The 17066-nt window shown below is 39.7% G+C and overlaps 2 gene segments (V, D, J or C); both read right to left on the minus strand.

The window, feature by feature from the left end:
* Positions 1 to 569: 569 nt before the first annotated feature.
* Positions 570 to 2323, minus strand: LOC118942903. The segment is given in 2 exon segments: positions 570 to 1150; positions 2011 to 2323. Coding segments are annotated over 2 exon segments (396 nt in total).
* Positions 2324 to 14523: 12200 nt separating this feature from the next.
* Positions 14524 to 16334, minus strand: LOC110499927. The segment is given in 2 exon segments: positions 14524 to 15034; positions 15894 to 16334. Coding segments are annotated over 2 exon segments (396 nt in total).
* Positions 16335 to 17066: the final 732 nt, after the last annotated feature.

Below are 17066 nucleotides of genomic sequence, written 5' to 3' on the forward strand. Positions count from 1 at the left end.
TAGGTCCAAGAGGCTTCTTAACAGCTTCTACCCCCAAGCCATAAGACTCCTGAACATCTAGTCAAATGGCTACCCAGACAATTTGCATTCCCCCCCTCTCCCCCTCTTCACACCACCGCTACTCTGTTGTCATCTATGCATAGTCACTTTAATAACTCTACCTACATGTACATACTACCTCAACTAACCGGTGCCACCGCACATTGACTCTGTATCGGTTCCCCCCTGTATATAGTCTAACTATTGTTATTTTACTGCTGCTCTTTAATTACTTGTTACTTTTATCTCTTATCCGTACTTTTAAAGCTGTGTTGTTGGTTAGGGCTCTCGTAAGTAAGCATTTCTCTGTAAGGTCTGTTGTATTCGGCGCATGTGATTAGTAACATTTGTTTTGATTTGATTTGCTGGTTGAAGATGATGTGGTTTCAAGTGAGAACATAAATAACTAAGCAATGACATTCAGGCCTGATAGTTTTCAAGGAAACTGTGAATCAGGCTTGATTACTGTATGTCTATACCATTCAACAACATTTAAGACTGCAGTCAAATTATTAAAAGAGACAGAAATATGTGTTCCAAAGGGAAATCTTTATTTTCATCTATTCATCAAAGCATCAAAGCAAACATTCCTACAGTATCTAATAGTAACAAAACAGAACTCATCAAATCTAATACCGATTCAATCTCAGTCTACAGAGAGGACTGACGCATGAACTCAAGCAAAGCCCCCTGTTACTCGACATGTCAGTGATCAAAAGACAGAGAACATCTGATCTCAGAACAGAGTCAAAGCAGAGGAACCAGCAGCCTCTCTCCACAGGGGTGTGTGACTAGGGGGCCTAACAGTCAGCCCTCCTCAAGGTCTTGGTGACTGGAGTCTGGGAATTCTGCTGAGCTTCACAGGTCACCTCTCCTGCCTTGGTCCACTCCAGGCCAGTGAGAGTCAGGGTGCTGCTCCAGCTGTACAGGCCATCCTTCTCCAGGACCCCGGGACTGGTCTCCTGCTTCTGGCTGGTCCCGTCCACTTTCCATCTTATGGTCCAGTCTGAGGGGAAGCCCTTGTTTGCCAGACACGTCAGTGTGGCTGTTGTTGTACTGGACAGCTCCTCACTAGAGGGGGGCAGGATGGTGAGGGTGGGGGCACTGTTACCTGGAACAAACAGAATACATCAACTAAGTAATTACAACAAGTTCAGCAACACTAAGAGATTATCTCCATTAAGGTCCACAACCAAATAAAGTGAATTGGAAATGCCCTCTAAATATGAATGTAGAAGTTGGATTATTTAAAAGATGTGGAGAAAACACTAAAATAATTGATACAAAGCAGATTTATGAACCAAACAAGTATAAAGTGGTTAAATAACTAGAGTTACTAGTCATATGGTGTCAGTTATACATGTTATACAGATATTGTTTAGGAATGGATCTGATCAGAACAACCTACTCATATTCTTTGTCTTTGTCTTCACACTAACAGTGAAGTCTACCATGAATACAACGCAACAATGATGAATACTATATACAATACTATTCGTTTTTATACCACAATTAGGTGTAATATTATGCAATTTTACAAATCAGACATTCAAATAAACCTACAATTTATCATTTTGAGTCAATAAATATTTATTTGAAAGAAGGCTCATTCAAAATCTACATTTAACCAAAAATATTTGAGTTAAAGATAATAAAAATATAAATAATGAATCGCACACAAACAGTAATACACAATGCAACAACTATATTCCATATTATTAAATAGTTATCATACTGGAACTCTCCTCTGCAATCCATCAAACCACACATTTAAATAAACACCTACATTTGAACATGTTATTTAAATAACATTTCATTTGAAAGAAGGCTTTGTCAAAAGTAATACAAAAAATATATTTTTTTAGGAAGGAAAATATGAAAAATCGCAATATATTCATATAGACGAAGTTTCACAGAGTAAAATACCCCCAAAAAGAATCAGAAAGAAATATCAAAGAGCGTGTTACTTACTTCCAACATCTAGTCTGGTGCCGCTACCAAAAGTGTACCACAGTGATACAATCCCTATTACTGCTGGTACAACAACCTCCTGCATGTTTGGCACTCTTCATTTCATTAGACTGTGGTTCAAATAATTAACTCTACTATAGTATGAATACATTTCAGAAATGAATTATTCTACTCAATTAGAAATAAAGTGTTTTTCATGTTGATTTCCTTAACATGGACCAAACCTGACTTTTTCTTGTACATCTCCTACTACTGTAGGTGCAGCATGTTTATTCATACAACTAATCTAAAATGTAGGCTAATCAGTTTCATAGTTTAAAGGCAGGTCAGATTTGATTAGATGTAATAACATTCATATTAAAAGTGGCCATAGTATGTGTAGGCCTTGTGTATTTTGTATAAATCATCTAAAAAAGTTCATTTGAAAAATCCTCAATATCAAGTCAAAATGTATAGAGAAATTGAAACACAACATCAAAAGTTGAATAAATAGTTTGTAATAAATCATTTGGACTTTACTTACTTCCAACATCAAGTCTGGTGCCGCTACCAAAAGTCCACCACAGTGATACAATCACTATTACTGCTGGTACAAAAACCTCTGTGTTGTGATGCTGCAGCTGTTACAGTGAAGATCACTCATACAGAATCATAATCAACACTAATACACTTTAACATCTTCCAGGTAGAACAAACACTTCATATTAGCTGTTTCTAGATAATACAAATATGAATTGTATCTTAAATCCAGATATGAGTAATTTTTCCTTCCTCTGTGTATCAGGTTCTCCTAGTCTGTAGATACAGTCCAGCATTAGATCAGTGTTGCTAGTATTCCTCCATATTGTCCATATGAAAGACAACAGCAGCAGCAGTAGTGATAGTGATCCATGTTGTATATTCCTTTATTAAACATGTTGATCTCACATTTAACAGTGGTGGTAAAGTCACAGAGGACAGACAACACTACCAGAGGAATCCTACCAGCTTTAGTTTAGAGAAGTGTTCACTAACTGATTAGAGGAACTTACATGAGAGACCGAGCATGAGTGAACAGACAGTTCATTATATCTGATCATCACCAGAATAATAATATAATGGTGGTGTGACATAAAAGTTACCATACATTAGTTATCAGATAAAACAGTTGCTGTTTGATGTTGTAAAAGGGGCAGCAGGTAGCTAGCGGTTAGAGCGTTGGGCCAGTAACTGAAAGGTCACTAGTTCAAATATCTGGGTTGATAAGGTGAAAAATATGCTGATGTGACCTTGAGCAAGGCACTTAACCCTAATTGCTCCAGGGTCGCCAATTCACACTTGGACATTAAACTGTGTGAAATAAGACACATTTAAGTACCCACCTAATTATTATAAAATAAATCTCAAAATGTATTCTGATGGGAGCCTACTTGGAACCTGAAATAGATTTGAAACATTAATTTGCATAATGCATCTGCTCCGCTGCTCTAAGAGTGTTTATATCCCTGTGAGTTGAGCACTTCATGACTGAGAGCTGTTCTTCATGACTTTTATCACCATCTTCATCTGGACACTTGTTTTCTACATACAAGGTTACAATTTTCAGAATGTATTGTTGAAAATGAATTAAATCTACAGTGTTTACATGTACAGTATATCAATGTTAATGTTTCTATTCAGAACTATGCATTAGTATATGTAACATTCCATTCCTATAAATGTTTTACAATATTTTTCAGAATCCAGAGGACAGTACGTTGTGACACAGACTCCGGTAGTGAAAGCTGTTCTCCCAGAACAGACAGTCTCTCTGAACTGTAAAACCAGCAGTGATGTTTACAAGAATAACTATCTAGCCTGGTACCAACATAAACCTGGAGGAGCTCCTAAACTCCTTATTCACTCAGCTACAACACTTCAGTCTGGGACTCCATCTAGATTCAGTGGCAGTGGATCTGGGATTGACTTCACTCTGACCATCAGTGGAGTCCAGGCTGAAGATGCAGGAGATTACTACTGTCAGAGTTTACACTGGCCTGATAGCACTCGGTGGTTCACACAGTGATACAGAGACATATTAAAACCTCCCTCAGTCAGACTGCACAGTGACAGTACTGATACAGCTGGGACCTACTGCAGGTGCTGAGGGGGACGAGACAGTGACATGGAACAATGGTCACTAGAGGAGATGAACTGTGACATGTGACAATAATAGAAAGCAATCATTCAGACCACATGACCATCCTCATCATCATCATGGTTATGGATCATTATGGACTTATAGTTTTTGTCATGGCCTTTAAGTAGTACTTTAAAGTATTTTTACTTAAGTACTTTATACCACTGACTAGGCCTAATCAAAAGTTGCTTTCAGAAGAAGCCTTTGACTCTCCTCCTGAACTGTAACCATAGGCCTACACAGCACAGCCATTGGTTAGCCAGCACACAACACGTTTTTGATCAGCAAGCATAGAGAAGGCCGGGGCTCAGGTTTGAAATATCCATTGCGATGTGTAATGCAGCCTAGTTTATTTTACACCATCCCAACAGCTATCTTAGAAACATAACTTTGTGCTGTGCTTCTCTGAGCATACACTTTGTAGCCTATAGCCTCTAGGCTAGGGATCATTTCATTGAGACCACACTAAATAGCCTATAGACGCACTTGATTATGAGGGGTGGCATCGGACACACAACGATATATTGTAAAGCCTAATAAGCAACTAATTCTAAAACACTGAGAAATACACACATTTTATAAAATGCTAATTACATGATCCTCCCCTGGACTAAATTGAGAAAAAAAGAATACTAAACCCTCCCCTTGAGATAAATTTAAAAAGCATGAACCCATTTTCCTCCAGGTACCCATTCTGTACATTTCGATCCGTCCCTTACAATGAACTACTGGTTGATGACAACGCAGTTAGAACATAAATAATTAAGCAATGACATTTAGGTCTGATAGTTTTAAAAGAAACTGTGAATCAGGCTTTATTAATATATGTCTATACCATTCAACATGTACAACTAAAGTTGAAATATTGAAAGAGACAACTAAAATATTTGTTCCAAAGGGAAAACTTTATTTTCATAAAATCTTCAAAGCAAACATTCCTACAGTATCTGATAGAAATAAAACAGAACTCATCAAATTTAGCACTGATACAACCTCAGTCTACAGAGAAGATTGACACATGAACTCAAGCAAAGCTCGACATGTCAGTGATCAAAATACAGAACATCTGATCTCAGAACAGAGTCAAAGCAGAGGAACCAGCAGCCTCTCTCCACAGGGTTGTGTGACTGAGGGGTCCTACCCAGAACAGTCAGCCTTCCTCGGGGTCTTGGTGACTGGAGTCTGGGATTTCTGCTGGGCTTCACAGGTCACCTCTCCTGCCTTGGTCCACTCCAGGCCAGTGAGAGTCAGGGTGCTGCTCCAGCTGTACAGGCCATCCTTCTCCAGGACCCTAGAACTGGTCTTCTGGTTGTTGCTGGTCCCGTCCACTTTCCAGCTCAAGGTCCAGTCTGAGGGGAAGCCCTTGTTGGCCAGACACGTCAGTGTGGCTGTTGTTGTACTGGACAGTTCCTCTCTAGCGGGGGGCAGGACAGTGAGGGTGGGGGCACTGTTACCTGGAACAAACAGAACACATCAACTGCATCAACTATGTCCAAAAGATTTATAAAAGCAATAGATATACAAATATATTGATTTGGAAATGCCTTCTAAATATAATGTAGTTAGATTGATAAAAGATTTGAAGAAAACACAAACCATAATATGATAGATATACAATGCAGATTTATGAACAATATGAGACAAGTGTAAGTGGTTAACTTTAGCAGTATGTCAGATATCTTAGGATTGTTTCTGATCAGAATACTATTTTTTTATTTTTATAAAAGATTTGAAGAAAACACAAAATGATAGATATACAATGCAGATTTATGAACAATATGAGACAAGTGGTTAACTTTAGCATTACTAGTATGTCAGATATCTTAGGATTGTTTCTGATCAGAATAAATTTTACTCCCTTTTCGTGGTATCCAATTGTTTTTAGTAGCTACTATCTTGTCTCATCACTCCAACAACCGTACGGGCTCAGGAGAGACGAAGGTTGAAAGTCATGCGTCCTCGGATACACAACCCAACCAAGCCGCACTTCTTAACACAGCGCGCATCCAACCCGGAAGCCAGCCGCACCAATGTGTCAGGGGAAACACTGTGCACCTGGCAACCTTGGTTAGCGTGCACTGCGCCCAGCCCGCCACAGGAGTCTCTGGTGCACGGTGAGACAATCCCTCCCTAACACGGACGACGCTAGGCCAATTGTGCTTCGCCCCACAGACCTCCCGGTCGCGGCCGGTTGCGACAGAGCCTGTGCGTGAACCCAGAGTCTCTGATGGCACAGCTGGCGCTGCAGTACAGCGCCCTTAACCACTGCGCCACCCAGGACGCCTCTGATCAGAATACTCTTAACATCTCCAGTATATTAAGATAATCCAACAGGTTGTATAAAAACATTGTCACGTTCTGATCTTAGTTCCATTGTTTTGTCTTTGTTTTAGTATGGTCAGGGCGTGAGTTGGGGTGGGCAGTCTATGTTCCTTTTTCTATAATTTGTGATTTCTGTGTTTGGCCTGGTATGGTTCTCAATCAGAGGGAGCTGTCAATCGTTGTCCCTGATTGAGAACCATACTTAGGTAGCCTGATTTCACTTTTGAGTTGTGGGTGATTATTTTCCGTGTCAGTGTTTGTTCCACATGGAACTGTTTCAGTTTTGTTATTTCTCTGTGGCCAATGTGAGTAAAACATTTACACGTGTTAACCCTCGCAAAGCTGCCGGCCCAGACTGCATCCCTAGGTGCGTCCTCAGAGCATGCGCAGACCAACTGTCTAGTGTGTTTACAGACATATTCAATCAATCCCTTTCCCAGTCTGTTGTCCCCACATGCTTGAAAATGGCCACCATTATTCCTGTTTCTAAGAAAGCTAAGGTAACTGAACTAAATGACTATCACCCCATAGCACTCACTTCTGACATCATGTAGAGCTTTGAGAGACTAGTCAAGGATCATATCACCTCCACCCTACCTGACACCCTAGACCCACTCCAATTTGCCTACCGCCCCAATAGGTCCACAGACGATGCCATCACACCGTCTGGACAAGAGGAATACCTATGTAAGAATGCTGCTCATTGACCACAGCTCAGCATTCAACACCATAGTACCCTCCAAACTCATTATTAAGCTTGAGACCCTGGGTCTCGACCCCGCCCTGTGCAACTGGGTCCTGGACTTTCTGACGGGCCGCCCACCAGGTGGTGAAGGTAGGAAACAATATCTCCACTCCGCTGATCCTCAACACTGGGGCCCCACAGGGGTGTGTTCTCAGCCCTCTTCTGTACTCCCTGTTCACCCATGACTGCTTGGCCATGTACGCCTGCAACTCAATCATCAAGTTTGGAGATGACACTACAGTGGTAGGCTTGATTACCAACAACGACGAGACAGCCTACAGGGAGGAGGTGAGGGGCCTCGGAGTGTGGTGTCAGGAAATAACCTCTCACTCAACGTCAACAAAACAAAGGAGATGATCGTGGACTTCAGGAAACAGCAGAGGGATCACCCCCCCATCCACATCGACGGGACCGAAGTGGAGAAGGTGAAAAGTTTTAAGTTTCTCGGCATACACATCACAGACAAACTGAAATGGTCCACCCACACAGACAGCGTGGTGAAGAAAGCGCAACAGCGCCTTCAGGAGGCTGAAGAAATTTGACTTGTCACCAGAAACACTCACAAACTTTTACAGATGCACAATCAAGAGCATTCTGTTGGGATGTATCACCGCCTGGTATGGCAACCCCAGAGGGTAGTACGGTCTGCACAACGTATCACCAGGGGCAAGCTACCTGCCCTCCAGGACACCTACAGCACCATATGTCACAGGAAGGCCAAAAAGATCATCAAGGACAACAACCACCCGAGCCACTGCCTGTTCACCCTGCTATCATCCAGAAGACGAGGTCAGTACAGGTGCATCAAATCTGAGACCGAGAGACTGAAAAACAGCTTCTATCTCAAGGCCATCAGACCGTTAAACAGCCATCACTAACATAGAGAGGCTGCTGCCAACATACAGACTCAATCTCTGGCCACTTTAATAAATGTATCACTAGTCACTTTAAATAACGCCCCTTTAATAATGTTTAAATGTCCTACATTACTCATCTCTTATGCAAATACTGTATTCGATACCATCTACTGTATCTTGCCTGCGCCGCACGGCCATCGCTCATCCATGTATTTATATGTACATATTCTTCTTCATCCCCTTACACTTGTAAGGTAGTAGTTTTGGAATTGTTAGCTAGATTACTTGTTGGTTATTACTGCATTGTCGGAACTAGAAGCACAAGCATTTCGCTACACTCGCATTAACATCTGCTAACCATGTGCATGTCACCAATAACATTTGATTATATCTGATCATCATCAGAATAATAATATAATGGTGGTGTGACATAAAAGTTACCATACATTAGTTATCTGAGTAAACAGTTGCTGTTTGATGTTAGAAAAGCTGTGACATGAAGGATAAAATACTCCAATAACTGGAACCTACTTGGAAACTGAAATAGATTTGAAACATGAATTTGCATAATGCATCTGCTCCACTGCTCTAAGAGTGTTTATATCCCTGTGAGTTGAACACTTCATGACTGAGAGCTGTTCTTCATGACAACAGAACCCACAACAACCATGACTTTTATCACCATATTCATCTGGACACTTGTTTTCTGCTTTCAAGGTTACAGTTTTCAGAATTCATTGTTTGAGATTAATTTAATCTATAGTGTTTACATGTACATTATATCAATGTTAATATTTATATTCAGAACTATTCATTACAACATGTAATATTTAATTTATATAAATGTTTATTTTTGTCTTTTTCAGAATCCAGAGGACAGTACGTTGTGACACAGACTCCGGTAGTGAAAGCTATTCTCCCAGGACAGACAGTCTCTCTGAACTGTAAAACCAGCAGTAATGTGTATTCTAATAATCGCCTAGCCTGGTACCAACAGAAACCTGGAGGAGCTCCTAAACTCCTTATTTACTATGCTACAACACTTCAGTCTGGGACTCCATCTAGATTCAGTGGCAGTGGATCTGGGAGTGACTTCACTCTGACCATCAGTGGAGTCCAGGCTGAAGATGCAGGAGATTACTACTGTCAGAGTTTACACTGGCCTGGTAGCACTCAGTGGTTCACACAGTGATACAGAGTCGTACTAAAACCTCCCTCAGTCAGACTGCACAGTGACTGTACTGATACAGCTGGGACCTACTGCAGGTGCTTAGGGGGAAGAGACATTGACATGGAACACTGACTGAACTAAATTACACTGAGCTAAATATATCAGTGATGATGTCTATAATGTAAACTTATCCCAGGTGCTGAGGGGAAGACAGTGACATGGAACACTGATCAGTAGAAGAGGTCAACTTTGAGTATTTTTACAAAGCATCATTCAGATCACAATTTCCCCATCAACCTCATCACACAATATTTATTGTCATGGTCGTGAAGTTCACTTATAAAAGTTATATGAAGTTTTAAAACACACATTACCTGTTCATAATCAGAGTCAGATCCACAGATGTAAAAAATGAACAATGGTGATGTTACATCAGCATCAGCCCCATAAATCGAATCCCCATATGAACCTCACAACCAAACATGTGATGTGATCATCGAGTAATATATGAACTATCTTGATGAGCAGGTCTGTTACATCTGTGAATGAGACATGATGCTGGGCTCAAACATGAAATATGTTTGAATAATATACATTTGATCTGTCATAATATCTGTAATTGTAACTAACCTGAATCCACCATCGAGGGTAAAACCAGTCACTCATATCTGTCACAGTCTAACTACTAGACTGGTAGCTGTGGGAGTGAAACTGAGATTTACATGGGCTGGGTGGTTCTGCTTGTCCCAGAATAGAGCAGCACTGTTACCAGATGTTCACACTGTCCCCAGAGGGTTGGAGATAGAGAAGACTATGACTATCGTGAAGCTGTGATACTGGTTATATTATGTGGATCTTGTAAAACAAATTTAGCTTAATGTAGGTGTGATCACATTGTTGAGAGTCCAAGATATTGATCAAATGTTCAATAACATTAGTTTACTGTCTTTATGAGTCTATAAATCAAGCAGGTAAAAAACAGTCCAAGAAAAATGAATAAGGAGTACCATCTACTGTGTGTGTCTAGACCTCTCCTGTTAATCTGTTAACATTGTAGTATCTAGACCTCTCCTGTTAATCTGTTAACATTGTAGTGTCTAGACCTCTCCTGTTAATCTGTTAACATTGTAGTATCTAGACCTCTCCTGTTAATCTGTTAACATTGTAGTATCTAGACATCTCCTGTTAATCTGTTAACATTGTAGTATCTAGACCTCTCCTGTTAATCTGTTAACATTGTAGTATCTAGACCTCTCCTGTTAATCTGTTAACATTGTAGTATCTAGACCTCTCCTGTTAATCTGTTAACATTGTAGTATCTAGACCTCTCCTGTTAATCTGTTAACATTGTAGTATCTAGACATCTCCTATTAATCTGTTAACATTGTAGTGTCTAGACCTCTCCTGTTAATCTGTTAACATGGTAGTGTCTAGACCTCTCCTGTTAATCTGTTAACATTGTAGTATCTAGACATCTCCTGTTAATCTGTTAACATTGTAGTATGTAGACCTCTCCTGTTAATCTGTTAACATTGTAGTATCTAGACCTCTCCTGTTAATCTGTTAACATTGTAGTATCTAGACCTCTCCTGTTAATCTGTTAACATTGTAGTATCTAGACCTCTCCTGTTAATCTGTTAACATTGTAGTATCTAGACCTCTCCTGTTAATCTGTTAACATTGTAGTATCTAGACCTCTCCTGTTAATCTGTTAACATTGTAGTATCTAGACCTCTCCTGTTAATCTGTTAACATTGTAGTATCTAGACCTCTCCTGTTAATCTGTTACCATGGTAGTATCTAGACCTCATCTGTTAATCTGTTAACATTGTAGTATCTAGACCTCTCCTGTTAATCTGTTAACATTGTAGTATCTAGACCTCTCCTGTTAATCTGTTAACATTGTAGTATCTAGACCTCTCCTGTTAATCTGTTAACATTGTAGTATCTAGACCTCTCCTGTTAATCTGTTAACATTGTAGTATCTAGACCTCATCTGTTAATCTGTTAACATTGTAGTATGTAGACCTCTCCTGTTAATCTGTTAACATTGTAGTATCTAGACCTCTCCTGTTAATCTGTTAACATTGTAGTATGTAGACCTCTCCTGTTAATCTGTTAACATTGTAGTATCTAGACCTCTCCTGTTAATCTGTTAACATTGTAGTATCTAGACCTCATCTGTTAATCTGTTAACATTGTAGTATCTAGACCTCTCCTGTTAATCTGTTAACATTGTAGTATCTAGACCTCTCCTGTTAATCTGTTAACATTGTAGTATCTAGACCTCTCCTGTTAATCTGTTAACATTGTAGTATCTAGACCTCTCCTGTTAATCTGTTAACATTGTAGTATCTAGACCTCATCTGTTAATCTGTTAACATTGTAGTATCTAGACCTCTCCTGTTAATCTGTTAACATTGTAGTATCTAGACCTCTCCTGTTAATCTGTTAACATTGTAGTATCTAGACCTCTCCTGTTAATCTGTTACCATGGTAGTATCTAGACCTCATCTGTTAATCTGTTAACATTGTAGTATCTAGACCTCTCCTGTTAATCTGTTAACATTGTAGTATCTAGACCTCTCCTGTTAATCTGTTAACATTGTAGTATCTAGACCTCTCCTGTTAATCTGTTAACATTGTAGTATCTAGACCTCTCCTGTTAATCTGTTACCATGGTAGTATCTAGACCTCATCTGTTAATCTGTTAACATTGTAGTATCTAGACCTCTCCTGTTAATCTGTTAACATTGTAGTATCTATACCTCTCCTGTTAATCTGTTAACATTGTAGTATCTAGACCTCTCCTGTTAATCTGTTAACATTGTAGTATCTAGACCTCTCCTGTTAATCTGTTAACATTGTAGTATCTAGACCTCATCTGTCAACCTGTTAACATTGTAGTATCTAGACCTCTCCTGTTAATCTGTTAACATTGTAGTATCTAGACCTCTCCTGTTAATCTGTTAACATTGTAATATCTAGACCTCTCCTGTTAATCTGTTAACATTGTAGTGTCTAGACCTCTCCTGTTAATCTGTTACCATGGTAGTATCTAGACCTCTCCTGTTAATCTGTTAACATTGTAGTATGTAGACCTCTCCTGTTAATCTGTTACCATGGTAGTATCTAGACCTCTCCTGTTAATCTGTTAACATTGTAGTATCTAGACCTCTCCTGTTAATCTGTTACCATGGTAGTATCCAGACCTCTCCTGTTAATCTGTTAACATTGTAGTATGTAGACCTCTCCTGTTAATCTGTTACCATGGTAGTATCTAGACCTCTCCTGTTAATCTGTTAACATGGTAGTATCTAGACATCTCCTGTTAACCTGTTAACATTGTAGTATCAAGACCTCTCCTGTTAATCTGTTAACATGGTAGTATGTTAAATGTGCAACAAGGGGAAAAAGACCTCTGGACCATCTTTACTCCACATACATCTCATGCAAAACTCATGCAAAACGCATGCAAAACCCTCCCTCGCCCTCCATTTGGCAAATCTGACCATAATTCTATCCTCCTGAATCCTGCTTACAAGCTAAAATTAAAGCAGGAAGCACCAGTGACTAGATCAATAAAAACGTGGTCAGATGAAGCAGATTCTAAGCAACAGGACTGTTTGCTGGCACAGACTGGAACATGTTCCGGGATTCCTCCGATGGCATTGAGGAGTACACCACATCAGTCATTGGCTTCATCAATAAGTGCATTTATGACGTCGTCCCCACAGTGACCGTACGTACATACGCCTACCAGAAGCCATGGATTGCAGGCAGCACCCGCAATGAGCTAAAGGCTAGAGCTTCCGCTTTCAAGGAGCAGGACTCTAACCCGGAAGCTTATAAGAAATCCTGCTATGCCATCTGACAAACCATCAAACAGGCAAAGCGTCAATACAGGACTAAGATCGAATTGTACTACTCTGGCTCTGACGCTAGACGGATGTGGCATAACTTGCAAACCATTACAAACTACAAACGGAAGCACAGCCGAGAGCTGCACAGTGACACGAGCCTACCAGATGAGCTAAATAACTTCTATGCTCGCTTCGAGGCAAATAACATTGAAACATACATGAGAGCACCAACTGTCATGGAAGGCTGTGTGATCATGCTCTCTGCAGCCGATGTCAGTAAGACCTTTAAACAGGTCAACATTTTTAAGGCTGCAGGGCCAGACGGATTACCAGGACGTGTACTGCGAGCATGCACTGACCAACTGGCAAGTCTCTTCACTGACACTTTCAACCTCTCCCTGTCTGAGTCTGTAATACCAACATGTTTCAAGCAGACCACCATAGTGACTGTGCCCAAGAACACTAAGGTAACCTGCCTACCAACCCGTAGCACTCACGTCTGTAGCCATGAAGTGCTTTGAAAGGCTGGTCATGGCTCACATCTACAACATCATCCCAGCAACCCTGAACCCACTCCAATTTGCATACCGCCCCAACAGATCCAAAGATGATACAATCGCTATTGCTCTCCACACTGCCCTTTCCCACCTGGACAAAAGGAACACCTATGTGAGAATTCTATTAATTGACTACAGCTCAGCTTTCAACACCATAGTGCCCTCAAAGCTCATCAATAAGCTAAGGACTATGGGACTAAACACCACCCTAGTCATAGACTGTTCTCTCTGCTACAGCATGGCAAGCAGTACCGGAGTGCCACGTCTAGGTCCAAGAGGCTTCTTAACAGCTTCTACCCCCAAGCCATAAGACTCCTGAACATCTAGTCAAATGGCTACCCAGACAATTTGCATTCCCCCCCTCTCCCCCTCTTCACACCACCGCTACTCTGTTGTCATCTATGCATAGTCACTTTAATAACTCTACCTACATGTACATACTACCTCAACTAACCGGTGCCACCGCACATTGACTCTGTATCGGTTCCCCCCTGTATATAGTCTAACTATTGTTATTTTACTGCTGCTCTTTAATTACTTGTTACTTTTATCTCTTATCCGTACTTTTAAAGCTGTGTTTTTGGTTAGGGCTCTCCTAAGTAAGCATTTCTCTGTAAGGTCTACATCTGTTGTATTCGGCGCATGTGATTAGTAACATTTGTTTTGATTTGATTTGCTGGTTGAAGATGATGTGGTTTCAAGTGAGAACATAAATAACTAAGCAATGACATTCAGGCCTGATAGTTTTAAAGGAAACTGTGAATCAGGCTTGTTACTGTATTCTATACCATTCAACAACATTTAAGACTGCAGTCTAATTATTAAAAGAGACAACAGAAATATGTGTTCCAAAGGGAAATCTTTATTTTCATCTATTCATCAAAGCATCAAAGCAAACATTCCTACAGTATCTAATAGTAACAAAACAGAACTCATCAAATCTAATACCGATTCAATCTCAGTCCACAGAGAGGACTGACACATGAGTCAAAGCAGAGGAACCAGCAGCCTCTCTCCACAGGGGTGTGTGACTAGGGGGCCTAACAGTCAGCCCTCCTCAAGGTCTTGGTGACTGGAGTCTGGGAATTCTGCTGAGCTTCACAGGTCACCTCTCCTGCCTTGGTCCACTCCAGGCCAGTGAGAGTCAGGGTGCTGCTCCAGCTGTACAGGCCATCCTTCTCCAGGACCCTAGAACTGGTCTCCTGCTTCTGGCTGGTCCCGTCCACTTTCCATCTTATGGTCCAGTCTGAGGGGAAGCCCTTGTTGGCCAGACACGTCAGTGTGGCTGTTGTTGTACTGGACAGCTCCTCACTAGAGGGGGGCAGGACGGTGAGGGTGGGGGCACTGTTACCTGGAACAAACAGAATACATCAACTAAGTAATTACAACAAGTACAGCAACACTAAGAGATTATCTCCATTAAGGTCCACAACCAAATAAAGTGAATTGGAAATGCCCTCTAAATATGAATGTAGAAGTTGGATTATTTAAAAGATGTGGAGAAAACACTAAAGTAATAGGATACAAAGCAGATTTATGAACCAAACAAGTATAAAGTGGTTAAATAACTAGAGTTACTAGTCATATGGTGTCAGTTATACATGTTGTACAGATATTGTTTAGGAATGGATCTGATCAGAACAACCTACTCATATTCTTTGTCTTTGTCTTCACACTAACAGTGAAGTCTACCACGAATACAACGCAACAATGATGAATACTATATACAATACTATTAGTTTTTATACCACAATTAGGTGTAATATTATGCAATTTTACAAATCAGACATTCAAATAAACCTACAATTTATCATTTTGAGTCAATAAATATTTATTTGAAAGAAGGCTCATTCAAAATCTACATTTAACCAAAAATATTTGAGTTAAAGATAATAAAAATATAAATAAAGAATGGCACACAAACAGTAATACACAATGCAACAACTATATTCCATATTATTAAATAGTTATCATACTGGAACTCTCCTCTGCAATCCATCAAACCACACATTTAAATAAACACCTACATTTGAACATGTTATTTAAATAACATTTCATTTGAAAGAAGGCTTAGTCAAAAGTAATACAAAAAATATATTTTTTAGGAAGGAAAATATGAAAAATCGCAATATATTCATATAGACGAAGTTTCACAGAGTAAAATACCCCAAAAAGAATCAGAAAGAAATATCAAAGAGCGTGTTACTTACTTCCAACATCTAGTCTGGTGCCGCTACCAAAAGTGTACCACAGTGATACAATCCCTATTACTGCTGGTGCAACAACCTCCTGCATGTTTGGCACTCTTCATTTCATTAGACTGTGGTTCAAATAATTAACTCTACTATAGTATGAATACATTTCAGAAATGAATTATTCTACTCAATTAGAAATAAAGTGTTTTTCATGTTGATTTCCTTAACATGGACCAAACCTGACTTTTTCTTGTACATCTCCTACTACTGTAGGTGCAGCATGTTTATTCATACAACTAATCTAAAATGTAGGCTAATCACTTCATAGTTTAAAGGCAGGTCAGATTTGATTAGATGTAATAACATTCATATTAAAATTGGCCATAGTATGTGTAGGCCTTGTGTATTTTGTTTAAATCATCTAAAAAAGTTAATTTGAAAAATCCTCAATATCAAGTCAAAATGTATAGAGAAATTGAAACACAACATCAAAAGTTGAATAAATAGTTTGTAATAAATCATTTGTTCTTTACTTACTTCCAACATCAAGTCTGGTGCCGCTACCAAAAGTACACCACAGTGATACAATCACTATTACTGCTGGTACAAAAACCTCTCTGTGTTGTGATGCTGCAGCTGTTACAGTGAAGATCACTCATACAGAATCATAATCAACACAGATACACTTTAACATCTTCCAGGTAGAACAAACACTTCATATTAGCTGTTTCTAGACAATACAAATATGAATTGTATCTTAAATCCAGATCTGAGTCATTTTTCCTTCCTCTGTGTATCAGGTTCTCCTAGTCTGGAGGTACAGTCCAGCATTAGATCAGTGTTGCTAGTATTCCTCCATATTGTCCATATGAAAGACAACAGCAGCAGCAGTAGTGATAGTGATCCATGTTGTATATTCCTTTATTAAACATGTTGATCTCAGATTTAACAGTGGTGGTAAAGTCACAGAGGACAGACAACACTACCAGAGGAATCCTACCAGCTTTAGTTTAGAGAAGTGTTCACTAACTGATTAGAGGAACTTACATGAGAGACCGAGCATGAGTGAACAGACAGTTCATTATATCTGATCATCATCAGAACAAAATATAATGGTGGTGTGACATAAAAGTTACCATACATTAGTTATCAGATAAAACAGTTGCTGTTTGATGTTGTAAAAGGGGC

This window comes from Oncorhynchus mykiss, chromosome 21, assembly GCF_013265735.2.
Source record: "Oncorhynchus mykiss isolate Arlee chromosome 21, USDA_OmykA_1.1, whole genome shotgun sequence".
NCBI classification, from domain to species: Eukaryota; Metazoa; Chordata; class Actinopteri; order Salmoniformes; family Salmonidae; genus Oncorhynchus; species Oncorhynchus mykiss.